General features: G+C 37.0%; 2 protein-coding genes and 1 long non-coding RNA gene across 6 annotated transcripts; 1 reads left to right on the top strand and 2 right to left on the bottom strand.

Moving 5' to 3' along the window:
• Window positions 1-1,231: 1,231 nt before the first annotated feature.
• LOC103703251 (protease Do-like 8, chloroplastic) lies at window positions 1,232-16,957 on the top strand. Of its 4 annotated transcripts, XM_008786042.4 has the most exons (15): window positions 1,232-1,568; window positions 2,470-2,597; window positions 3,332-3,414; window positions 3,524-3,622; window positions 3,853-3,919; window positions 4,183-4,258; window positions 4,340-4,406; window positions 5,273-5,490; window positions 7,122-7,189; window positions 8,531-8,610; window positions 11,376-11,462; window positions 11,623-11,730; window positions 11,856-12,044; window positions 16,000-16,549; window positions 16,643-16,957. In XM_008786042.4, the coding sequence occupies exons 1-13, from the start codon at window positions 1,396-1,398 to the stop codon at window positions 11,985-11,987; spliced, it is 1,386 nt and encodes a 461-aa protein (XP_008784264.2). In that variant the 5' UTR covers window positions 1,232-1,395; the 3' UTR covers window positions 11,988-12,044; window positions 16,000-16,549; window positions 16,643-16,957. The 4 variants fall into 4 exon arrangements, with proteins under 4 accessions (XP_008784264.2, XP_008784276.2, XP_008784256.2 ...); XM_008786054.4 differs by lacking the exon at window positions 16,000-16,549 and having other exon boundaries at window positions 2,475-2,597; XM_008786034.4 differs by lacking the exon at window positions 16,000-16,549.
• Window positions 16,958-17,751: 794 nt separating this feature from the next.
• Window positions 17,752-22,773, bottom strand: LOC120111001. The gene is made up of 3 exons (XR_005512147.1): window positions 22,520-22,773; window positions 18,283-18,338; window positions 17,752-18,181 (listed from the first exon to the last, which is right to left on the bottom strand). It is a non-coding gene; the product is annotated as an uncharacterized LOC120111001 (long non-coding RNA).
• On the bottom strand, window positions 20,078-22,247 carry LOC120111000 (probable arabinosyltransferase ARAD1). The gene is made up of 2 exons (XM_039127247.1): window positions 21,041-22,247; window positions 20,078-20,729 (listed from the first exon to the last, which is right to left on the bottom strand). Exons 1-2 carry the CDS (start codon window positions 22,007-22,009, stop codon window positions 20,217-20,219), a joined length of 1,482 nt encoding a protein of 493 aa, XP_038983175.1. The 5' UTR covers window positions 22,010-22,247; the 3' UTR covers window positions 20,078-20,216.
• Window positions 22,774-26,497: the final 3,724 nt, after the last annotated feature.

Below are 26,497 nucleotides of genomic sequence, written 5' to 3'. Positions count from 1 at the left end.
TTGCTATTATACACAAAACTTAGGTATTAAAAGCATGGAAGTAAGAACAACTAAACCAATATACTTGGAGATGCATCATTGAAAAATCAAAGCCAATAGCCATTTTATACTTTCTATTATATACAAAAATTAGGTATTAAAAATAACGAAGGAAGAGCAACTCAACCAAATCTAGATACTTAGAGATGCGCCGTCGAAAAATCAAATCGAAGAACCTCCTCCAAGCAAAAAAATGTGATAATTGTAGCATCGTCTAATTCTCGAGGCATTATGGATGTTAGTTTAAAAATATATATTAATATACATGTAACAACCATCCAGGTTTGTTTTACTTAATTGTTAGCTGTCCAATAACATAAAAATCCAAGAACAAAAGCTAAAAAGATCAAGAATACTAGCAGACTCAATTAGTGAAATTATTGGAGGGTTGAGAACTAGTGACCTCTATTTGAATTTGATATTTATTGTACATCATGATTTCAATGAGTTTTAACTGACCTTGCCCTTTTTTTTAAATATTGATTTTAAAATAATAATCTGGTATATTATCATACTACACACAATTTGCTTTAAATATAAATGCTACATCTTTTTTTTTAAACTTCAGTGAGAGACAAGAGGAATGAATTTTCTCCACCTTGGATTTAGTGGGGCATTCATCATATCATATGACTCATAAAAATTTCAATCACACAGGAAGACCACAACTACACTTTTATTTATCAGAGTAGATGAACTTATAAATATTTTTTTAGTTTAATAAATCTATATATTATTAATAATATAAATAGAGAAATACAAACAATTCAGCCTTCATGCTCCGCGGCTGCCGCTCGTCTCTACTCTCTACACAAAACATGCAAAATAAGGGCTTAATTATATATTATTTTTTAAGTCCATTATTTATTCCTAAATATACAATGTATGCAAAACTTTGCTGCAATTACTATAGGGATTGGGGGAGTGCGCCAAATAAAATTAAAAAAAGAAGTATATCCTTTTCTCGTTTATGTAGACGAGAAAACCTTTTTTTTGTTTGTTTCCAACCGCTGCCTCCAGGAGGCTAAATGCGAAAAAAAAAAAAATCCCCCCACTCTCCCTTGGGTCTCGCCCTCCTTAATTGATTTATACGAAAAAGCCCTTAACAATATATATTTCCCTCCACGAGTATGAGTGAAAAAATTAACCAACCTCCCTCGATAGTTTAATTATACGAAGAAGCCCTCAACATATCTTATTCCCCACCAGCCTCTCCGAGGCCACACGCACGCTCTACTCTCCCGCGCCGAGAGCTTCCCCTCCAATCACTCACCGGATCCTCTCGAAACCCTAACCCTTATCTCCGATTCTTCCTTTTCTCTCCGCTCCTGTAACCGAGCTGGATTTCCTCAAGAAATGCACGTCTTGGCTTGTAATCCTTCGCCGCAACCTCAGGGCCGCCGAGCTCCGAGCCATTTCGGCCGCCGAAAGATCTTCTCGGATAGCATCTCGTCAATCTGCTCTCAGAGAAGCACTTCCTTTGATTCTAGCGTCGATGAAACTTCTTGCGACTCCCAATCACTTCCAAGGTCATCTCTTTTCAAAGTTTTAGAGATTAGATTTGAATTTGCTTTTAATCAATTTTTCCTAAGGCAATAAAAGCGGGTGGCTTTTGCTTCCCTTTCAGTCAAAAAAAAAGAGCTTTTAATCTTTTGGTCTTGAGTTCTGTTCCGGATTAACTTAAAGGCGATTCGAATTTTTTATCAGTTGTTATTCCCTCCTGTTAGTGCTCACCATTTGGTGCAAATGTCATCTTTCTCTTAGATTAGACAAGAAGTAGATGATACATTAGTAAATATAAGGTATAAATTGTTTCAAAAATTGAGTTCATCTTAGAAAATAAGGTGCTAAATTGATTATTTTACCATGATGCACCTCTCATTTCAGTTGGTTGATTTGTTCACAAATGCGCCTGTTCTCAGATACTGGATACTCACATGAGTCTTGTTGGTTGATAAATTAAGGCTCTGGATTGCTCATATAGATTTTCAGTCTCTTCTATTGTTCATGGGTTCAACTTTCACTCACCAACAGTATTTAAGATAAATAAAATCCACAACCAACAAGGTTTATCTTGTTTGACTTGGGTCAGCTAAGAGCAAATAAGCCAGTGGGTTATTAGAAATCTATCACAATCTTATCATGTCAAAATGCAGTACCGTGCAATAACATCATAAATATACAACATAATTACAATTTAAACAACCTTCTCATTATGCCATCTAATATTGATATATGGTTACTCATGTAAGTAAGTACATGAGCAAGCAGTTAAAATTTCACAAATGCAAGCATGTTCATGCACATATCAAAGTCTGTTTAATTGTTTGTGCCTGGTTGGGATTTCCATAGGTAAGAGTATTCTATTTTTTATCCATTCTATGTCCTCACTGATATATTTTGTTATATAAAATTTTTTGTATGTGCTAGGCCAGTTGGTAACCAGACTATTAACTTAGGAAAAATGCTGAGCCAGATCATTCCTTGGACAACAAGGCGTATGCTGTTTGCTAGTCCAGCCATATGTCTCTGCTTCCATTCTTCAAGGTACTTCACAGGTTCGGACTGTTTGGCACTTTTTTTCTTTAACCAATGAAATTTTTGTAGGCTAGAAACTGATTTTACTGGTTCAATGTCTTAAAAACCTACACCCCACCCCCCCCACCAAAAAAAAAAAAAATGGAGAAAAGAAGTTGCATGTATGCACATGCATGTGCACTTGTGTTTTATTAAGTTCCAGTGCAGTCTCAATTAAAGTGGGAATCTCTTCATTCATCTTCCTATTTGTCACATTAACTCCTTTTTGTAACGAGAGTGTCAAATATATCTTCTTTCAAGTTATTATCCAGCATTTGCCTTTCCTGTTTTTTGATGACTTTTCCAGCTTTCTGGAGTGGTTGGGTAATTGGTGCTGTGGGGTTGTAAGGGATAATATAATTATGAGTTGCATTTCTTTAACTTCAGCAACTTCATTATTAAAAATCTTCCTTTCTAAAGTACATCATTACTTAAGTTATTATATTTTGATGGATCATACTTTTGTTTATTAAGTATGGTACTCTAGATTATTTAGGTTATGGTAAACTTAATGCTCAAATTCTTCTTTTTTGTATTGTTGTCTCAATATTTGATTTTACCTTTGCACGCGAATCCACCTAATGTTAAAAACCTGACCATGTAGTTTCATGGAACATGCACGAGTTTGAAGCCATGCGCATTGCACACTGAAGTTCAACGCATTCAGTGCTTGCAACACTGTTTTTGATCATTTTCAAAAATTTTGCATTTACAGCTGTTGCTTTGGGTGACCCATCTGTCACAGTCCAAGATGTAACTCCTCGCATTTTGCCCTCAGGGCCACTCTTTCCTTCTGAGGTTTGTATCATTCGTATCTCCCTAGGTTGTTTGGTGTTCGATGAGCAGTTCGCTATGTTCTTGCTTTGTATCTATTTAGCAAAAATATTGCTCAATGTCCACTTGGCAGGAAAGGATTGTAGAACTTTTTGAGAGAAACACTTACTCTGTTGTCAACATCTTTGATGTAACATTACGCCCTCAGCTTAACGTAACTGGTGTTGTCGAGGTATGCGATACGATTTTCTCATATTACTTGTTGAATATTTAATGAACTATCGAAAAATGCATCACCAGAATAAATATAAAGTTACTACAAATTGATAGATGCTTAGGGCTTCATTAACAGTGTTGACCCTTGAAAACATGTTTCATCATCAAGTGGAGACATAATTTTCCATATTCTTATGTTCAGTGCCTTCTATGATGGAAATTATTCTCTGAACATATAATACGCAGGTTCCTGAAGGAAATGGTTCTGGTGTAGTTTGGGATAATGATGGACACATTGTGACAAATTACCATGGTAAGAGCTGACAGGTTAAGTGTGTGTTTGGCCATATGAAATATATCTAACTTGACACCATATATCTCTATCTGAGCGATTCCATATTTCTTTTTTAAGCTGCTACTTGCATTTGATGTGTGTGGATGAGTGGGTTATTTTCGAATTGACATCTTATATTATGTCAAATGGTTAATTTTACTATAACTTTTTTCCAAAAAAATTGGATGTCTTTTTATTTGATCTGTTAGTTTAATTCTGCTTGTTATCATTTTTCTTTCTAGTGGTTGGAAATGCTCTTTCGAAGAATCCAAGCCCTGGTCAAGTTGTTGCACGTGTGAACATCCTGGCTTCTGATGGGTGATTATCATCTCAAGTTATTGTATGCATGTAATATTAAAATTTGACATCTGTTTTCTCATGGTTTATGATATTTGAAAGGGTACAAAAAAATTTTGAGGGTAAGTTGATCGGTGCAGACCGTGCTAAGGATCTTGCTGTGTTGAAGGTAGATTTTTTTCCTAGTCATCCTTCTTTTTTTTTCCTCACAATTCTATGCTAATCCAAGTTCTGTAGGCTTTGTCTATTATCAAGACTTCAGGATTGCAAATATCCTAGTCTATTAATTCATCCAAACAAAGCCAGCTTCCTGCACAATTCTTGCTCGTGTGTTTTAACCAAATTTTTACCTTCCATACTATTGTAACAATTTATTTCGCTTTGTCTTTGCGGATGCTATCTTTGCTGATGGTGAACTATACTCTTCTATATGTTCAATAATGAAATTGTTATTCGTTCATACCACTTGATAGGATGTAAAAAATATTGCAATATTCTGTATGACTTATGCATTATGTTCAATAACGATTTTTTTTATTCATTCATATCACTTGAAAAGATATAAACAATTTTCTGAAATAATTAAGTATGACTTGCGCATCTGTATGCTCAACAGTGCAATAGTACTTATCCATATCATTTGGTGGGAATTAAACAATTTTTATTTAGTAGTTACAAGATGACCAATATGCTTTGCAGGCTTCAATGTATGTGTAGTCTTCTGCTATGCTTACACAATCTAGATAATTATTACTAACTGCAATGAACTTGTAAAACATCCATATAATGACGTTTATGAGATATTTTTTTTCACCGTAGTTTCAGTTAATGTCGGCCATGTTCTGTTCCAAAGTCAGAAAAATTCCTATTCTTCTTACTATTAAAATTGATGATTCTTATGACGTTTTACTGGGTTACTTTGTAATCATCTAAGTAGAATCCAGTCTTTTTTTCCCATTTCCTGCTTCGGCAATAAGAGTAACATCTTTGATTGACATAATTTGTCTATCATGTGATGCCATAATTATGTAATAGGTGGAAGCTTCTGCAGACCTTCTGAAGTCAATTAAAGTGGGGCAATCATCTGCTCTAAAAGTTGGCCAGCAATGTTTAGCAATTGGAAATCCCTTTGGCTTTGATCATACTTTAACTGTTGGGGTTATTAGTGGATTAAATCGAGATATTTTCAGTCAAACTGGAGTAACAATTGGAGGTGGTATTCAGACTGATGCAGCCATTAATCCTGGGAATAGGTTTGTTCACCAGCTTTCTCAGTCCTTGTAGTAAAGTTGTCTTATTGTAGATTACATTTAAAAGGATTTATTGCCAAGAAAGATTCTCTAGATTTTTACTTAGATTTCTGATCCTTATTAGTTAAAATAGTGAGACAAAACTACTCTTTTGCAACTTTTTAGTTCATACTGCTGATTAATTGTCAATTGCTTCTTTTATGTTTGTGAAATCTGATTGTTGATGTTGCTCGACTTGATCCACTTTTTACATGTCTGGTTCTGTATTTAGGAAAAATATCAGTTTGTTTGCCATTGATAAGGTCATAGATCTGTCATCGTCGTAGTAGGTATCCAGGATTGGATTAAAGGTTCAGTGGTTTGAATTGAATGAGTATTGTACTAAATTGGAGTGTTGTACCGATTTGCACTGTTCAATGGTTATGCATTTGTCGAAAATATCTTAGGAAACTAAGCTGCTAATTTTCCATTGAATCATGGAATGATCATCAAAGTGTGCTACTATCCATCAATTCCAGCAATGGCCTTTTAAGATTTCAACGGCAGTTTACTATTTATTTATTTATTTTTGTGAGATCTGGCTTCATTATGGAGTGAGTTTTCAAATAGCTACCATGTGACCATCTTGGATTTTTAAATCACCATGCGACTGTTAAACCTAGGAAAGGAGTTTTAAGCAAATGATATGATGTGGTGCCTTAAAATGTTCCTTTTTTTATGACAATTTTAGTGTAATTGTTTTACATGAGTGAATGACTGAATGTGTGAATTAGAATTCAAATGCTTCTTTCCATTTAAGTGTTGTGCAAATCTAGCTTAATTTACCATCTGGTTTCATAAGTATAATTCCCACACTGTGTCATTATCATTATTAGATGTTCTATCTTAAAAAATATTATCAGAAACTCGTGACCATTATTTAGTGAAATAAATAACTGAGGTGGCCCGTTATGCATGTACTACATGGACTAACAATGTGTTACTATTTTCACTCGGGAAAAATGAAGTGTTACTATGGACCTATTGTTGTGTCGTCATAAAAACCTTCTGAATAAGTGCACTGAGTAATGGTGCCAATCACGATTAACCTCTGAAGAATCATAATGCCAATGAATTTATATATCCAGTGAACAACTCTTTTAATATTCACTTTAGTCCATTCAAAAACTCCTCCTTTGAAAAATAAAAAATCATGCCATTTTATTTGTTTTTAAAAATCAGTGGTATCTCCATGGACATGCTAACCAGACTGCATGTTGTGTTAAAAAGTGTGACATGATTGCTTTCTATGACCCTCATAGTCATGGTGAGATGCTTGATGTCAAACTATTTTCTGATTACAGACTTTCTAAAAAAGAAATGTGCCATTTTTGTCCTTTCTAGAAAAGACATCTATGTCTTTTTTTTTGGAAAAAGGAAACATCTGTAGGAGGCATGATAAAGGTATTGCAACACTAACAAAAATAGATGGATTGGAAAGATCAGATATTTTGAAGAAGACCAGATGCCGTTATATTTTGAAGACATTGATCATTATATTTTGAAGGAGAAAAATAGATCCCATGCTAGCATGTAGAAAAGGAAATATTATGCCATCAAAGACACTTTCTTATATTGAATTGGACATTTGGCAGCGGTGGTCCTTTGCTAGACTCCAAAGGAAATCTGATTGGAATTAACACAGCAATATTTACGCAGACAGGTAAACTTCATTATTTTTTGCATCATTTCTGTATGGTTTCAATTATAAAAAGGCAAACAGTGCATCCTGCATTTAAGATTATGTATTTCTTGCTGTTCATTTTAAGCTGTGAGAACTATATGATTAAGCATATTGTCCTTATGAGCAATTGTAAATGTACCTTTGAAAATTCTCAGTTTACATAAAATGGAAGTTTTCGAACAGAAAATTCATTGCTTGCAATCTGTATGGTAAGGAAAAAGTTCTCCTGAAGATATTAGTAGTACGAACCTGTGCAGAACTGTCAGATGGCTGGTGCAATGTTTTCACAGATCTGACTATCTTCTTATGTTGTCCGAAGTCCCTAATGCCTTTTATGGAGTTCCATGGAGAAACCTAAGCAAATTTCTTTTTCTCACACAGATGTGCGGGCACATACACCTGCATATGATGCACATGCATGTAAGCACACATGCACATTTGGTGTATTTTGAGTTCCAAACATGGAGGTGACTGATCAGAGCAGTTTGGACCTTGTCCACATAGTATGGAAAAGGCTAAAGAGTACTTTTGTCATTTATTAGTGCATTAAATGCATCCAGAAAAGAAAACTACAAACTATTCCACCATCAGATGTGCTAGTTAAGTGACAAAGTTATTCTTTCACTTTTTTGTTCACAGTGAATTACATGAAAATGTATTTGCTCTCAGATATGTAATGTCCGTAGAACATTAGCCCCCATTGTTGTTTTTTATTAGGTTTGGTGTAGTATTTTCTTTTCATCTTAAAGTAATCAGTCACATCCATAGCTTGCTGCGCCCTGTATTTTGATTTTTTAGCCAGGATCACTGTCTTTTCTCCTTGAAACTTTCAGCAGTTGTCATCAGATGTAAGCACTTTGTAACCACTTTGAACAATTGTAGACATCAAGTTAGGGTTTGCACTTGGGTGCAACTGGTCCCGGTTGATTGAATATTTATTTTTTTTTCTTCCAAAAAAAGATCAGAGATAAAGGTAGTTTGCCTGCATATCTGATGGAAAGAGTACAGTTTAGAACTTCGCCTGCTATATAGTTTTCCATGTGTACGTTCATTCTCCTTATTTTTTTATTTCCAAGTACTTGATTGAATCCTGATCTCTTCATTTTCAAGGTTTATAGCTAGTGTCTGGTTTGTTAGCATAAAAGCTTTATATGTAATATAATGATATATGAGGAGTTTGAAGCAAAAATATTCTAATATGGTGCATGCTTGATCTTATTTGCGTAAAATACTATTTGTCATACATTTACAGTTTTCCTCTAACCATTATCTTGTCAACTTGCTAAAGATCATTATAATAAAATTACTTTATTGTTACAGGCACATCTGCTGGTGTTGGCTTTGCCATCCCATCTTCAACTGTACTTAAGATAGTACCTCAGTTAATTCAGTTTGGCAAAGTATGTTTAACTTATGTATCTTATCATTTTTTTCTCAATTGATTTCATGTCCTTGTGTTTCTACTGATTAACATCTCACAAGCTATCAAATTTCGACCATACCATACTGACCTTGTATCACATGCTATCAACCCATATCAGCTTGGGTGTATTAACTAGCTTGGCAAACGATGAGTAGTTATGGGGGGGCGTACAATGTCTCATAACATACATGTATGTGAATAGTGCATGAGTATAGGGAGCATGGTATGCTGTACCGGTCGGTACTGATCGGTACCGAGCGTATCGTATCCGTACCGATGGGTATCGGTATCGGTACGCCAATATCGGTACGCCTGGCGTACCGCATACCATACTGTACCGACACTCGGTACGCCTATACTAGTGCGGCACCAGTACGGGGTTTGGTATCGGTACGGCGAACCTTGATAGGGAGAATTTGAAACCTTGGTTTCTTGCAACATCCTTAGATATGGACATATATGTATTTATATGTTTATGCATATATGTGCATATATATCTGTATATGTATATGTATGTAGTATGGAGTTAGACTAGGATGTACTTGAGTGTATGTGGGCTCTAATGTTTCCTAGTAGAAATCAATGAGCACCTCTCAAAATAACAATCGACATCGTTGATCATGGTACATGGTATAATTTTTCCTAGGGATTAAAAATATTTATTTTGGAGGTCTCTTGCCTATGAATCAAGCAAGCACAAATGAATGGCAGCAATATAGCTAGTGAACTGAAGTATGTTATACACTATTTACGAATCTAAACCATTGATCTTAATCTAAATACTTTAAAATATATGCAGGTCAATTTCAGCTGATTTGGATGCTTTTAGACTATAGATCAAATAAAGCATGGCATCATATACCATTAAAATTGTTCATTTTTCATCGATTTGATAAATAGGTAAAAGATACCAAAACTGTGTTTCTTTTGTTTCTAGGCATTTTATGCACCATAGATCATGTTCAGTGATGTTGATTTTTATTTTGAAAGGTCAATCGTCTGGAAGCATTTGGGGCCAAATGCACTTGATTGTATCCTGGACTAATTCTCTCTCTTTCTCTCTCTCTCTCTCTATGTATGTATATGTGTATGTATATATATTATAATGTATGCGTATGTATATGAATATATAGATAGAGAGAGATGGACTATGCTCCTCTTTGGAAGAGAGGGTGTCCACTTCTCTCGAGTACAAAATCAATAGTGGGGCATCTAAATGAAAGATCTACTCTGTTGATCATGATCTACATCTTTAAAAATGCCTAGAGGCAAAAAATCACGTGTTTTGATAATCTCTAATCTCCGCATCAAATGGGTGCAAACATGAATGGTTAAAATGATGTGAGATCCTATTTCTCTGTGATCTAAGCATTAAAATATATTGATTTTCAATCTATATATTTTATCATGTGTAGATCATATCCATAAGATGGATTGCCAATTTAAATGTCTATATTATGTATTTTAGCACTGTAGCACAATGAAAACCGTTCATTTTTGTATCCACATGATGCATAGGTTAGAGCATGGTCTGCCGTACCGATCGGTACGGATCGGTATGAGCCGGTACGTACCGGTACGGTACAGCTATATTTTTCGGTTCCGACTATTTGCAACTCGTACTGATCGGTACCGGCCTAGTACCGGCCCGTACCGGCCCATACCGAACCGATACCGGCCGTACCGACCGGCTTGTATCGACCTCAAATTTTTTTTGGCTTTTGGCCCGAACTAGCCGAACCGGTACAGTACCGGTTCGGTTCGGTATGGTACCGGTGCCCACCGGTACGTCGGTATGGTCGATACAGCGGACCTTGGTCCGTTAGAGACTATCAAAACATGTAATATTTGACTTCTATGATTTAGTATAGGTTATGATCAATGGTGTGGATTTTTGATTTGGATGCCCTATTATTGATTTTGGACTTGAGTAGATGCCCTTTCTTTCTTAGAGGAATATAGTCATACATATGGCAAAATTCATCCATCTAAGAAACATCAAACTACTGAGGATCAATTTGATTTGACAGAATATTGGGATTTGCCAACTTGAATGGCTCAGAGAATTTAGAAATCAAACAAGGTTTTTAGCAAAACATAAATTTCATATCAGTTGCTTATACATGCTCGGTACTCTGTTTTGAGCAGTCAGTTTGAAAATTCAAGCTGACTTTATGTGGGGAAATTTAGTTTAAATCTTGAACCTTTTATTGTTACTATACCAACTCCTGATCCTTTCAGGCTCAGATTTACAAGCATATGTTTCTTTCATTTATTCACTCATTCTTCTTTTTTTTGATACCATTTGTTTGAACTTTGAAGTGTTGTATAACTGTCTAAGAATATGATTATGTTGGAAGAAGTGCAAGAGTGGCAGTGGTTGATGATAAGAAAGAGGAAATTTTTGTAAGGTTTAACTAGTTGAGGGATCAACCTAGTGATGAGGGTCTTGGATTCAGATTGAAGCTGGAAAAGAGGTGGGAGGAAACTGAAGGATACTTGGATAGAGATATAGTTAAAGATCTCAAAGATGCTTTCCAGTTCATAATTATTATTTTTGTTTAAGAACCAGTTATGAAGTAAGACTTACCTGAGAAGGATAGGACTATCTCCCCAGAAGCACCATTCACTTAACTAACATCCTGGTTTTTTGGGGTTTACAATCTATTGTATCAAATCTGATATCAAGGACATTTTGATTTATTATTTTCTTATGCTCTCTTTGCTTCCTCTTCTTTTAAGGTTGTGCGTGCTGGTTTGAATGTGGAAATAGCTTCAAATCTGGTCGCTAATCAACTAAATGTTCAGAAAGGAGCCCTTGTACTGCAGGTATAGTGAGTTGAATGGCTCTATGCTGTTTCACTGACGTATACTGAGACACCATTAATAATCTGAAAGGAGAAATTAACAGGTTTCTTAATTAGATAATCAATCTACTTTGTCAAATTAGATAGTCATTCTGTTGCACCATTTCAATACTGTATGCTAGGTTATGGGGAACAGTGTTGCAGCCAAAGTAGGTTTGCTTCCTACTACAAGAGGTTTTGCTGGTAACATAATTCTCGGGGATGTCATCGTTGCAGTAGATGATAAGCCTGTAAGTATTTGTTCTTCCAGATCAGCTTTTTTCAGGGAATTTATGGCAGTAATACTGTTTTTCAGATATTAGAAAAGATGGGATATAACTTTCTGACAAAAATTTAACAACATTTACCCGGGCAGATTAGAAGTAAAGCAGATCTATCAAAGATTCTGGATGACTATAATGTTGGAGATAAAGTTGTGCTGAAGGTCCAAAGAGGTAATCAGAGCTTGGAGCTGCCTTTGGTCTTAGAGGAGACAAGCATTCGATGAGCACCCAAAATCCTCCATCTGTCTATTTGTGCATATCCAAGCTTGTGAAATTAATAGGTGATTCATTCTTTCACTATTTTCTCCATTCTTTCACTATTTGTTCCCTTTGAAAAGGGAAAAGAATAAAATGTGCCAAATAGGGCAACCAAATTGCTCGGTTTATGTTAACAGACATTGGCTATCAGCTTTTAATATTTCCTCATTGATTCATATTGTTATTATTCTTCAGTCTGTTTCTTTTCCTCTCCTAAGGACTTGATTATAAACTGTTTTATCTTCTCTTGTCTATTATACTTATGATGGTTCTTAATAGACAATAGTTACAGTTTAGATGACACCAACCAGCACAACATAGTTTCTGTAGGGGAAAAATTTGAGACCGTTCTGTCCAGCAGATTGCTAGATATCTGTTCCCCATTGAAATTTTTTATTGGGAGGGTAAGATCAATGAACCTTATGACGCTAATGAAATGCATTGACGTAACCCTTGTGATTCTTTTTGTGCAGCTGTCCAAACATCATATATAATCCCTTGTTCTTTGTCACACATTGCAAACAATTGAATATAATGGTTCTAAGAAATGATGTATAGATATTTAGAATGATATTTCAAACAAAAACACTATAGCATGGAAACAAATATGTTCAAATAGTTTGTAGGATCATGCAATATAAATTCCTTATTTGTTCCGGCTTGTTTGTTAACTGCTTTTTATAAGGTTCTGTTCCGTTGGTGTTTTTTAACTCTTTGCCAAGGCTCTGTGGGCTGCATCACCCCTGAGGAAACAAAGGTCATATTGTGGCTACCCATCAATAACAAGATCCGCACTGCTACCTGCAGAAAAGAAACCTTCATCTTGCCTGCTTTTCTCTCCAAGATGAGACCACCAACCATTTGTTCCTTGTCCTTTTTCAGTCAGTCTGGAAACATTGTCTTCCTCTTAAACTCCTGCCTCTCCCAAGCTCTTCGGTGAATCTTGGGCTTCTTCGAGACTGTTGTATGTCATAAAAGACTGGCTTTCAGGTTTGCACATTGCCCTGGTGGTGGTCTCTTTGATCACCAGGCTTAGAAATCTAGTCCTTTCCAAGAAAAGGATGTTATGTTCTCAGGTGTTGATAATGTTAGGTTTTGCATTTTTGGCTAGACTTTATTCGCTTAACTTCTCCCTGCATTCTCCTTATTAGTGCTCTCCTTAGTTTCTATTTTTTTTTTGTTTTTTCTTGGCCTTGGGCTTCTCTTTGTACTTGCTTTTCATTTACTTTATGAATGTGAGTTGGGCCTTGTCAAACTTGTCTTCTCAAAAGAAGTCCTTTCATTTACTTCAGTTCAAGGGAGAGATTGTTAGAATCAATTGTATCAGTGAACTTGATTATTCATCCTTAAAACAGAGATTAGTTGATGTTCTCCATAAGGATGCTTCTTCTTATACAGTAACACCTCTGAACCACTTGTATCCTTATTTACCAGGAGTAAGTGCTGGTGCTGGTGCAGATTCAGGTGCAGATATGGGGAAGTGGGCCTCTTGAGAATATTTTTAGTAAGAAAACACTTAGGTTGCAGGTGTGGGAACAGGTTTCTGGGGAGATTCAGAAGCAGATGCGCTAGCTAAGCAGAAGATTCCTGCTACTAAGCTTGCAGCTTATTATGGCTAGATTCTGTGATGACAAATAACTAGTCCTAAAAATCTGCCATTTCTTTTTCAAAATATCCCTGCTGGACCATTTAACTCTGATGTTTGATAGTATTGAGCAATTAGTTATCTCCATGTATTTTGTTCTTGTTTTATGGATGTGCATCTTGAAGCAATATCTGTAAGTTGTTTGGGATGCACAGGGGTCTTCTTTCTCTTACCCTTTCTATGTGCAACAGCATAAAGTCATTTAAAAAGCAGAAATTCTGAGACTGACAAAGCGATCTGATCAACTTGTTTCGAGCTAGATAAAGAATCTGGATTCGATATTATTTGGATATACCTGTTATGCTGTATGAGGATGATATTCTCAGGGTATCTGATAATACAGTAAAGTTGTTGGCTGGGGTGGTAAATCGTTTAGGCTAAATGGAAACCATTCTGATGCCATGATCAACTTGAAAGGTGACTTATGCTGATTATCAGAAACGGTCTTATTGTATTCATTTATTTTTGGGATTTTTGTATTTTTGGCGTCCCTGATCTCTCTGTTTTATCCCACTGTTATATCCTTCTCTCAAACCTTGTGAGTTCACCAGTCATTGTTTTTTAATTTACTTAGAAGCCTCTGACCCAGCATTCAGTCTGTGTGTAGCAAAATGGGCATCCAAATTTCCCTAAAATGTAGCCTGGATCGTTCTAGAGGACGTTAGTAGGAATATGACCTTTAATTACAATTTTGTATGCCAGTGCCATGCCAGCATTCGAATAAAAGCCTTGGAATATTTGTTGTCCAATGTTCTTATGTAGATATATATATGTGGAACTAGGTGTTTGGATAGAGCAAAAGCATATTTGAAATGTGTAAAGGAGGCGCTGTGTTTGAAATCCAGTGATTTTTGGGCATGCCGTTAGTTATCAGGGAAGGTAAGCTCTAGAAATCTTGTGGATTCGCCTTCTTTTGTGCTGGACTAGATCATATTTTGTTTAACTAGTTTATTTGATGTGGGTAGACACTGTATGGAATCATGCAGTGCAATTATATCATCAATCGGGAGATTGTGCATATTAAATCTAAAGTGCTATTTCCACATATGAAGTTTTGCCAGAGAAAGGCCTTTATGTATAAAATGCCTTTAAAACCCAGTCTAGTGGTTTGGAGGATGCTTATGGTTGCTTGTAGAGTTCAAGGGAGGATCGGTCTTTAAGTCAGTTTTCTGGTTAGGTATATGGAGCCGGAGGAGTCTTTGTGATCTTGAAGCTTTTTGTCTTCCAACTCCAACCGAGTTTAATATGTTTACTTCAGATAGTCACAAATCGACTTTTCTGGCTGTTTTGTTTCATATTGTTGGCTGGTTCGGTTAAATTCTGAAAAATAATAATTTAGATTTAATGATAGAAAAGGAGAGGCTATCAAGAAAATGTTTCATAATGAATACAAAAATATGGGATACACAAGAAAATTTTCAATGTAAGTTGTAACGTGTATGCATTTACGAATATTTAGTTTATTCCTAACAATACACCAAAGATTTCTTATAATCTACATTAATATCTGCTGAAATTTAACAATAGGCTAAAAGAAAATAACAGATGATAATGCATAGATTTAGAATTGATGTTTAACTGAAAAACCTACCATGTTATAATATCTCACCTGTAACTATTGATTTGATCTTGTACACTCCATATACATAACTTTTATGTAAAGCAAACTTCATATACATAACTTTTATCTAAAACAAACTTCATCAACCTCTTTTGTCCTTAACAGGCCAAAAAAGAGCCTGTTTCTGTTTAGCAGGACAGAAATCTGAAATATTACACGTGGAAGCATTCATTTAGGATATCTTGCTGTAGCAGGGAAGTAGGATGATATGTTGCTGGTGGGAAGGCTGATGGAGCAAAATAAGGGGGGACAACAAGTATACTGAAAAGTTCAATTTCTATTGCACCACAAAATGATAAGAATCTTGTTTTTGCATGTCAGCTTTTCTTTTCTGTACTTCTCAGTGTTAAATATGCCGATAAGCAGGGTTGATCTTTGTTGATGCGGGAGTTCCAACTTGATTAAAAATGAAATTCTTTTAGGGTAAGATTTTTTTTTTTTTGGTTTGGAGCACATAGCATTAACATGAGAACATCCTATTATGGGTGACAAACTTTCCAGAAAAAAAAGTAATCTGCAAAGATCTGTCACATTAGCTTTTTAGGCAAGATGCACGAACATGTGTTCAATTAGTCTCCATTGCATCCTCTTGGATATTTGAGATACTCATAGCAGGGGATATAGAGCTCTATTGTGAAATTAAATCTTGCAATGGCTCTGATGAGCAATGCTTCAGCTCTGAATTCTGAAAGTAAACATTCCTTGGGCACAGGTGTCATGACACATGGTGGGAAGCTGCAGTTATGCATTCTCAAAGTTCTAAATGGAACGGGAGATATTACTTAAAAGAAATAGGGCAGCACTTGCATTCCATCTGTGTATTTTATCCTCGAGAAGTTGCAGCATTAAATTTGATCTGGAGTCGCCTGGATTTGTGATCTTCGTTATTATGGAAGTTGCTCTTGAGATTCTCTCAAAAAATTCACAGAAATTTTTGTTGCTATTATCTCTGTTTTCCTTTAATTTATTTATTCATTAAGAACTTCATTTGTTGTAAGGAAATGCCTGATGCTATTGAGAAGTGAATCTGTTGATAACACTGTAACTTGAGTAATTAACAAATGCATCGGCTTCTTAAACTGTTCTTCACCTTCTGTCTTTTTCTGCAGCTCCAAATCTTACGATGCAAGGAGAAAAAAGCTCAATTCTTGTGCTCTAAATCAATCATGTCCTTCTCTTCATGAATTATTATTACTCACTATCTTCATGATTTGGGTGATTGATTACTTGTATGGATGACAATTTATAAGTAGAGTTTACAGGTGGAATACCATGGCATTTGAATGCCATTTTATGAGTTTTTTTGATCTTTCAATATTTTCTATTGTAACATATGCTTATGTGCCTCGTGGCAGATGGATCAAATTGGTGAAAAGGGAGAGGTGCACATATTTCTGCAGAAGGAACTTCCCAACTTTGCACAACAGATTGGACAAACAGTTGTAATATAAGACATTATTCTAGGGAAATTGCATGGTTCAATGTAATCTTGGCAAATTGCATGGCTTCACAGATTCAAATAAATATGGCTCTTATGAGTTGCCCTTGTAGTTTCAGAAAAATGGCTTTCATATTAAGGGCTTTTTTTTCTGGATGAGTTGATTCATTGAAAGTAATCCATAGTTCGGAGGATAATTTGTAGACTTTATTATATATTCTTTTATTGCAAACCTTACAAGTTTTGGAAATTCAAAGATGAGATTATGGTGATTTACGTACAGGCAACAGCTCAAGGCATGCATGGAGCCTTTTGGATGTTGTATGTTTTCTAAAACCCTAGACTGAATTCCAATGCCAGCTTCCTGTCTGTATGAACTTTATTCTGTTCCCAAAGTTTTAACCACCTCTAGACTGGCTTAGCTGATATCAACTTAAACTTGGGTTGCTCACTTCTTTTCCTCCAGGTTTTAATTCAAAAATATCGAACTGGAGCCCTAAAGTTCTTTGCTAGTCTGGTCCAAAGGGGAAGGAGATTGCTTTGAAGAAGTGTTAGAAAAATTCCTCCTAATTCAAAAAGAACTGCTCCAAAGAGAAGGCCGAATCATGAAAATTCCTTGGTAGCCCCTCTGTTTTATTTTTGTTCCTTCATCCATCTTTATTTTACTAACCCTCCTACAATGATCACAATCTTCTGGGCTTCCTTGAACCTTAATAGAAGTAAATGTCAAGTACCAAAACACATAAAAAGTAAAGCAGCCGTATGCAATCACCTGTTTTCTTAAACTCTCTCTCTCTCACACACATGTGCACCTGCAGGATTTGGATTTGCACACTCATTCTATTTAATTTCTGGAAATCTGCATGCTTGTCTAATAAGTACGTAGAGAATGTTATCGTACATGATAGACCCACCTCTTTCCTTCTATCAAAGAATTTATGAAGTGCATATGAGTTGTGCATACTGAATATCGAGTGTTGATGCAAATTTTGTACATATGGTAATTTCAATTACTCTCTTTGCAGATAGTCTTACTCATCTCCAACTCAATTAGACCTGATGCATGACATCAAGCTTGTATTCGAAAATTTAGCACAGACATACATTTTACTTAAAAATGCACAATGTATAAAATTTCTGTCAAGCCTTCAAAGTTTTTTGGTGCAAGCCTAAGTTTTTATTGAGGTGATAAATTTTCAGTAGGTATTTTTTTTGGCATTCTCTACTCCATATATTTCCAATGGTACAAGTATACCTTCCCAGATAAGGTTTAGTGGCACAGAGCAAGCCTTGGAAAGCAGCAACAGCCGCTGTTGCTCTTTTGCTTTGATACAAAGTTAAAAAAGTACAAACCTACCTGTTGGTTCGGACCATGACCAGTCAGCCATCTTAGCTCAATGGAAGCTCCTTAGTTTCTGATAAAGTTAGAGAACTTGCGCTTTAGGAATCCTTCAAGCTGCATGCGATTACGTGCAACAAATATAAATATAAAGAAACAGTTAAAGGGGAATATGATCTGCATAGAGAAAGGAGAAAATTAAAGGGCAAGGGAATTACATGGAAGAATTAGAGGAAAGCTTGCTGTGGTTCTCTTTGAAACTTTGAATGGGGGCCTGAGAGCCAACAAACACAAGGAAAAAGAGGTAGGTTTGGTTGCAGGATTAACAAAGAAAAGCATAAAGAAACTCATTTAGCACAAGAAACTAAGTACTATTGTTTTTTGCTGCATGGATACGAGTGCTTCTTGGTTCAAAGAGGAATTTTCTAAAGCATAGGAAGATCAAAGGGAAGGGGGGCATAAAGCAAGTGTTTCGTATGCTGGGGTCCTATTCCCCACATCGCTCCTTTAAGGCTTTTCTGAGAGAGGGAGAGAGGGAGGGAGGGAGATTAGGGAACCAGTGGAAAGATACTTAGCTTCCCAAGAATTGTGTTCCAATCTCTTTATTTATACCTGTCAGAACCTTCTAAAACAGCCTTAAATTTTGCTTGGCTTGCAGGCATATGATTGAAGTGAATCAAAATTCTCTAGGTGTTTTTAAGTCACTTAGCTTTATGCTTTTAGACTTAGAACCCAACAGGTGATAAACACTAGGCCTATATCTACAGGGAATGGAGCATATCAAGACAAGGATCGGAGTCTCAGAGCGGTGTATTTTTTTCCAAGTTTAAGAAGAAATACTTCATCTCTCTGGTTAGGTGGTGGAACAATGGGCCTTCACACTCCAAAGCTTCTTATTCTCCTTATTTGTATTGGTTTCTTAGCTTTCCAAGTAGAGAAGGTCTACGGTATGAGAAACATAGATCTTTTCCTCAGGTGGAAGGAAGAACATTGGCTAGCAGGAAAGAAGCCACGCATCCTTGCCAACATTGATGTTGTTAGCCATGATGCCAAGAAGAAATCTGCAACGCCACCTTTTACTTTCGATCCTAATCGAACCAGCAAAAGAAGAGTTCGAAGAGGATCTGATCCCATCCACAATAGGTGTTGACAGAGCTCCTTCTTGTCATGAGTTCCATGGACAAAGCAACGACAACTTGGAAGTATCCATGATGTGAAGAATCTGCTAGGTTTTATTGCATTCAGAGTTTGCTTTCTTTTCTCATGTGGGTCGGTCGGTCTTTGCTATCTTGTTTCATAATTCAATGGTTTTATTATAGAGATATTTGTACAGAGCTATTAAAGGAAAGGATGCTTCAAGGACCACATAAGCCAACATCTATGTTTTGTTATTGAGGTCCAAGCAAATTAATGAGAAGAAGGTTGCGAGCGATGACATTGGATCCTACTCATCCAAAGGATTATTTTCTTTAGAAACAAACATGAAAAATTACTTTTAGTATGTCAAACAATTACAGCTTTACTTTTGCAAATCATAGTGAAATTCTGAAAATCTTGTCATGCATCTTCTCTGATTTTCTTTGGACATACAATGCTAAAACTAGATGTCAATCAGTTTCAGAGTTGGCCTTGAAAGAATTTGATAGCATGATGATTTATTATTCTGCTCATCTGTAGTTATCTTACATAAATGTTTATTTGGTTTATATATTAAATGTGAATTGAAGTTCGTCATTATAGGGTGTTTGTTTAGTGATTGATTAACCTTTTGCAAGTTTTTCAGCTAGCTGCCTTTTGTTTTCCAGTTAGCTCTGTTGAGGTAACTGAAATTCTCACTACCAAAGATTCTTTAACTAATCGCCTAGATAAGAATTACACTGTCCCATCAAGCTACATTTCTTACTATTCCATTTTTTTATCATCTAAGGTATATTTTCACCAGGAGGCTGAAAAAAATCTACTTGGTAAGTTCCAATGGTATGCATTGAAATTTATAACTGAAAATCTATGACCTATCCACAAATTCTTACAGGTCTTTATCGACTAACTAAGAGAAAGTTCTGCAGCAAAAGGGTTCCAATCAGTATATTTTCCTTCTAAAGACTAATCCTAAGGCTGCGGTATAGGACTTCTGAATTTCATCCAATTTTCCTTAGTTCATGAGCTCTGCTCGATGGAGTCTGTTCTCCTTGTGAAGTTCCAAATGAACATATGAGATCTTGCGAGCAAGTGCCTCCCAGATCATCTGAACAGCATCTCCCTGCTTGGATGGATACTGATACTCAAAATGATGTGCAATTTGCTTTAATCTTTCCCACATTTTAGTCCATTCATCTCGTTTGATTCCCCTAAGTAGATTCAACAGAAAACCTTTCTGGACAGCATCTGAAGCCCGTACAAAGATGCAGAACTCCGAATAGTCTAGGACATCCTCAAAAGGCAGCTCGATGTCATCGCTTATAACCACGGGGACACACTGACTCACAATTGCATCAAAGAGGCGATTCGACGAAGGGGTGTCTCCTGCTATATTAAGACAGAATCTTGATGAAGCCATTCCCCGACCTGCATGTCTGATTCCATTCTCCCGAACACTTCCGTAGGCAAAGTGGACATCTTTCTCATCCTTTAAAAGTTTGTAGAGTTTCTGGCGGATCATGCCACCCTGCAACACCCATCCAAATGAAATTATTTACACGATCAGCAATGGATAGAAATAAACAAAAGCGGACAACCAAACATAATAAGCATGAAAAAAAATCAATGGTGTTGCAGTTATAATGTGGTTACAAAAGGGGCTAGGCTAGCAAACCCAACTTATCATTTCAATCAGTAATCTTATATTACTCTTACTATATATCAATAAAAAAAGCTCACGCTCCTAATTGAACACCAACAAAGAGCAGTGGCAGAGTTCAAAACAGCCTCTAAAAAACTTAATAGATCAGAAGGTAATTTATTTCCAAAGAAACTTACATCCTTCCTGAGGATTGCTCCCTGGAAATAGGCCAATATAGGGCGGTCTTCAAATGGGGCTGAATCATTGCCAACTGAAGGCACTACATGCATGTAAGGAGCAATGACATCCTTCTTGAGATTCGCAATCTCAACCGGGTATCTCCCAAAATCTGCGAGCAGAAACATAGCCGACCCAAGCTTCCTCCGAGCCTCCAACATGCTGTTCGGATGATGGGCTACAATCACATGATCCTTTCCACCCGCTCTCCTCCACTCCTCACGGCTCATCAAGTAGTCCACCAATTTCTTCTGCAAAAGCTTATTCTGACCAACCTTTCCCTTCCCATGGAGCTTAGAATGCCTGTTGTAGCTCAATGATGAGAAGAATGGCACAAAGATCGCATCTGCATGGCTCGAATCCATCACTCTAATTGCCGAGCAAGGCCTGACGACACCCGGAGAATTTGAAGAGAGAAGATCCAATGTAAGCCAGTATTCTACACTGTGCTGCAAATTTAAGCCACCCGGGTAGGTCGGGATGCGATTACGAACTTCCGGCCATATCTGATCTTTTCTCCCCTTCCAACCCAACAGTCCAAAATGAAACTCAGGAGGTAAGTCGTACATATAAACCTTGAGCAAAGCCTGATTCGAGTCACATCGTTTCCTTTTTCCTTCACCTGAGACCCTCGCATCCTTCTTAGAATTGGAATTTCGTCGAACACTGATTCGATATTTCATAGGAGGAGGAGGAGGAGGAGGCAATAACTCAAGATGATGATAGCTATGATCCCTGAATTGGGTGCTGAGCTCTGATGTCTTATTGGCAAGCACTAGCATAAGAACTGATTCAGGTATGAGGTACCCACTGCTCGACCTTAGAAGAGTGGAGCAAGAGAAAACCAAGAGGAAGATGGACAGAGAGACGACAAAGAAGAGGAATCTCTTGGTCACAAAGGACAAAGGCTGCATCTTCCTCTCCGTCATCAAAACAGAGCACCCTATTGAGGTATAATTGAACTAATGAAAGAAGAGTTCTAGATCTATTAGGGAATCAATCACTTGCAGAGTTGCAGCGCTGCCCAAAACAAGTAGCGTTTGCAACTAGCATCTACTACTAAATTTGACTTCAAAGTAGAAAGCAACAAAACCCCTTAGAATTCCATAGAGGACAAGACCCTAAAACCTCAAATCTCCCACTAAAATAAGCTCTTTTTCATAACCTTTTGTTCTAATCAGTTATTTTTAGATATACTGAAAAAAAAAAAAACATTCATCCTCCAAAACACTTGAGAAAGACACAAAAACATACAAAACATTAAAGTCCTAAGTAAAAGATAGATCTCTAATTATACTTTCAAGGGGAGAAAAAAACCAATTCTAGAACATAAGATATTTGAGGTTAAGGAACTGATGGTGAACTTGGGAGGTTGGTGTGATTCTGATCTTTGGTGGCACTTCCTATGGAGCCAGCAAGGGATGGTGGGTGATAAATACCTGATGGAGTGAGCAGGGCTTCCAAGGCGAAGCTGGCAGAGGAGGAGGACTGCAGTATTCGTCGCCAAAGGGTCTTGGACTCTTGGATCAGTCTATTCCATTTCGTTTATCGATATTATAGTTTTAATATATAATAATAATAATGCTTGAAATGAGAAATTTGGGAAGGCGACTTTGGCATGGTAGGGGGTAGTTTGGAAGGTCATTTGGAGTGTAGATCCCTGCGAATCTCGGAAGATTAGGTGTCCCACCGCCGGCACTGTCCGATTTGTCTGGTCGAAAAATTTCCAACTCTTTACTCAACATGGAAAGGCAATGCACTTACCGTAAACTATGCTTTACAGGAAACTAACCTATGAGCCTCATTTAGAGATACCAATCGGATCAGGTCGGGTCATAAATAGGTCGGATTATATGCAGGTCAGATCAGAAAATCATAAATATGAACCCGACATATTTATTAAATAGGTCAGAAATTACAACCTAAACTTGTCATGTTTAATAAACAGATAACCCAACCCGACCCGTTTAACCTGTTTAATAAACAGATAACCCGACCCGACCCGTTTAACCTGTTTAATAAATAGGTAACTTGTTTGCCCAACCCGACTCGACCTGTTTAATCTGTTTGTCCAACCCGATCCGTTTAACCTGTTTAGACTTGTTTAATCTGCCCAACCTAATCTGTTTAACTTGCCCAACCCGACCTGTTTAGACTTGTTTAGACCCGTTTAACCTGTTTAGACCTATTTAACCTGTTTAACCCGTTTAGACCTGTTAAATCTGCCCAACAGTTAAACAGGTTAAATGGTTTAAACGGGTCAGACATCTAAAATCCGTATCCGACCCAATTAATAAACAGGTTAAACGGATCGACCTATTTACGACCCGAACCTATTTAGGCCAAACCCAAACATGTTTATGGCGGGTCGAATACGGATCGGGTTGGCGGGTTAGGTCATATTTTGCCACCCTTAGCCTGATTTAATCATGGTCGCTGTGATTGGGAGATTTGGTCTCACCAGTTTAACCTTTCGACTAGAGAGCATTCGAACTAAGCTTATTTCTGATGTTGGGACAAGTTTAATTTTATCTCTATGTAATAATATATATTAAACTATATTAGTGTTTTTTTTTTCAGTTGAGTGTCTTAATTCTTCAATTGATCAGACTCATAATAGCGTCTATAGCTTCCATCAATGCAAGCGGGCTGGTGTGGGACTTCATAATTGACATATCCAAGTTCTAATTCCAATATTTTTGATTGTGTGCTGCTGCACGGTATACAATAGATTAGTGTTTGGATGATAAAAAGTCATGGAAGTACAATAAAAAAAAAGCCTCACATGTCTATGTATGACTTACCAGCTTCTCATGTTCGTACGTGCATCCCCAACTCCCTTACAATCTTTACTCGGGAAAACACATATATGTCTGGATCCAGGGAGCCTGACCGGGATGGGGTTGGACCAACTCCTCACTCGAGATATTTGGGAGATAGAAAGTGATGGGGTGGCCTTCCAGACCAAATATGTATATAGAAAGACAAATAAGACCGCAGACTAAGTTGCTGCTTATGCGGCCAACCACATGGAAGGTACATTGTTGACTACTGAGGAAGAGTTGCTTAGGATACTTCGGAATATTTTGTTTTTTGGTTTTATTGGATGTGTTCGTACCCGAATGATATGAACTGCCAGCGTAAGAAAAAAAAACATATATGTCAAAGAACCCCGTAAATGATATAAAAAATAAAAAAATAAAAATACCTCTTTAACTTTTCATTATTTGTTCTTTTATATATATATATATATATATATATATATATTTCAATTAGACTCCAAAAATTACCAATTGATTGCAAGGTGCCTACCAGAGGTCTAACACCGTTAACGATGGCTATGAAATTATGAATTTACCCTCTCATTTTAAAATCGAGTGTGGGAGAAGAACTGCCAAATACCCACTGATCTCAAGTTTTATCGTTTGAGAGTGCTGACGCTGAGTTGGACGAGGAGCAGGATGAGGAGTCGATGAACGAGTTCCGGGTCCAGCTCGCGCGTGATGAGTTGGTGGTGTTCACGAAGAAGGTGGTCAGCAATGGCGGAAAATGGTGGCGGCGTTGTAGGAGATGGGGAGAAGCTACGACCTGTACGTGGTGGGGAGGGGCTATGGGAGGAAGTTGGTGTTGATGATGGATTTTTAGAGATAGCTATTCATGCTTGACGTATTCATCCAACCGGCTTCAATAGAGAATTTTTAGAGATTAACTATTCATGCTTGAATCTATGAATAATTTCCGTGTTCCTCTCTTCTCCCTCTGCTCTCTCCTCCTCTCTTCTCCCTTCGCTCTCTCCTCTTTGTTATCACTGTCTTCTTCCTCTCTTTTGTTTTTGAGTTTTGATAGGGATTTCTGTAAAAACATCTTTATAGAGGATCATAATAGAACCAAACTTTAAGAAGCAAAGCATACCTGGATCCATTGATAGACTGATTGCTTAAAGCTTCCTTTCTTTCTGGATGATCAAATCTTTGTTCGTATCTCCCTCTTGGCCCCTGTTCGAACACCCAGGCGATGGAGTCCTTTTTCTGTGTTCACTTACTAGGCAGAGGGTGAGACCCGTTATGTTATCCTACCATCAAGGATAATGCGTCCACTTCTCACGGGATTGTAACTGACCACGATGTGGTCATGTGGGTCAAAACCCAACATTCTCCCACTTGACCCATATGACCATACTTTAGTTAGAAATGATATAAACATTAGGCGCGCATCATTCTAATCCATATATAGTCACTTGGGTCATCATAATACCATAATTAAACAACTTACTAATGCGAGTCAAGGCGGTTCCACATCAATATAATGACACAGTTCCTTCCAAGTACCACAACACTAGCAAATTATTTAACCATAGTCCATAAATGAGAAGTATCTTTAATGGTCAAACATTATGTCTTTGTCAAAGACAATTCCTGTAATCATACATTCAAACCCATACATGTACATATATTTGAAGAACAGGAAAAACAGAAACATAATCAATTATATCTAAGTGTCAAAGAAATAAACATAATACAATCCTCAACTAATATCATGGATTACAACTAAGACCCATTCTTTCAACATGCTCTTTAAAAGTCTTCGGTTGTAAACCTTTTGTTAAAGGATCTGCAATCATGAGCTCTGTCCTCATATTTTCTATAGACACATTTTGTTTCTGAACTTCCTCCTTGACAACAAAATATTTAAGCTCAATGTGCTTGGCACCATTAGAATATTTGTCGTTTCTGGAGAAATGGACGGCTGCAGTATTGTCACAAAAGATTCTCAGCGGCCTGGCAATAGAGTCGACAACCCCAAGTCCCGAGATAAAGTTACGCAGCCACAAACTATGAACCGTGGCCTCAAAGCATGCCACAAATTCTGCTTCCATGGTGGACGAAGCAGTGCTTGTCTGTTTGGCACTTTTCCATGAGATTGCTCCTCCAGCTAATAGGAACAAATAGCCAAACGTTGACTTTCTACTATCCACACATCCAGCAAAGTCTGAATCCGAATAGCCAATCACCTCAAGGCTATCTGACTTTCTATATGTAAGCATGTAATTCTTTGTTCCTTGCAAGTATCTCATCACCTTCTTTGCAGCTTTCCAGTGATCCATCCCTGGATTACTTTGGTATCTTCCTAGCATTCCAACTGCAAAACTGATGTCCGGTCTGGTACAGGTCTGAGCGTACATCAAGCTACCAACTGCAGAAGCATAAGGTATATTTTCCATCTGCTTACGTTCCAATTCATTCTGTGGGCATTGCATGAGACTAAATTTATCCCCTTTCTGAATTGGAACAACACTGGCTGAACAATTCTCCATACCAAATCTCTCTAGAACTCTGTCTATATATGCCTTTTGAGACAACCCTAACAATCCACGTGATCGATCACGAAATATTTCAATGCCTATCACGTAGGTTGCC

The sequence above is a fragment of the Phoenix dactylifera genome, chromosome 6 (assembly GCF_009389715.1).
Source record: "Phoenix dactylifera cultivar Barhee BC4 chromosome 6, palm_55x_up_171113_PBpolish2nd_filt_p, whole genome shotgun sequence".
Lineage (NCBI taxonomy): Eukaryota > Viridiplantae > Streptophyta > Magnoliopsida > Arecales > Arecaceae > Phoenix > Phoenix dactylifera.
The sequence above is the reverse complement of the archived record's forward strand: the minus strand, read 5'-3'. Positions and strand labels throughout refer to the sequence as shown.